The sequence below is a fragment of the Tetrahymena thermophila genome (genome assembly GCF_000189635.1).
Source record: "Tetrahymena thermophila SB210 genomic scaffold scf_8253977, whole genome shotgun sequence".
In the NCBI taxonomy this organism is placed as follows: Eukaryota; Ciliophora; class Oligohymenophorea; order Hymenostomatida; family Tetrahymenidae; genus Tetrahymena; species Tetrahymena thermophila.
This window is the reverse complement of record NW_002475995.1, coordinates 804-1,161: the sequence shown is the minus strand read 5'-3', so window position 1 is coordinate 1,161 and position 358 is coordinate 804. Positions and strand designations below refer to the sequence as shown.

At 11.2% G+C, this 358-nt stretch overlaps 1 protein-coding gene across 1 annotated transcript in view; it reads right to left on the bottom strand. All coding sequences in view use genetic code 6, as the record gives it.

Annotated features, from left to right (window-relative positions):
* The window catches only part of TTHERM_001561058 (hypothetical protein), a gene marked incomplete at both ends in the record, with an annotated part of 252 nt that extends 180 nt beyond the window's left edge, over positions 1–72 (bottom strand). The window contains one exon of the mRNA XM_012800754.1: positions 1–72. This exon is cut by the window's left edge and continues 180 nt beyond it. Within this exon, the coding sequence (XP_012656208.1) occupies positions 1–72 (72 nt within the window).
* Positions 73–358: the final 286 nt, after the last annotated feature.

Below are 358 nucleotides of genomic sequence, written 5' to 3'. Positions count from 1 at the left end.
TTTCCTTTGGTAAAATACTCTAAAAAAAATGTTCTTTAAATTTTAATTTTGTATCTATATGTAATAGTACATTTAATAAAAAATTAATTCAAAAATTAATAGTTTTATAATTTTTTAATATAAAAATAAATATTGTTTGAAAAAAGAAAACATTTTTTTCAAAAAGTATCAATTTTAAATACATTTTTTAATTTCAAAGAAGTTTTAAATTTCATTTGTTAAATAATTTATTATAATTTAAATTATTTAATTGATTAATTTAAAATAAAGAAAGTAAAAAGTTTTGTAATAAATCTTAAACAAAACTTAATAAAAAATATATTTTTGAATTTTTCTAGTATTAATATAACTTTTTATA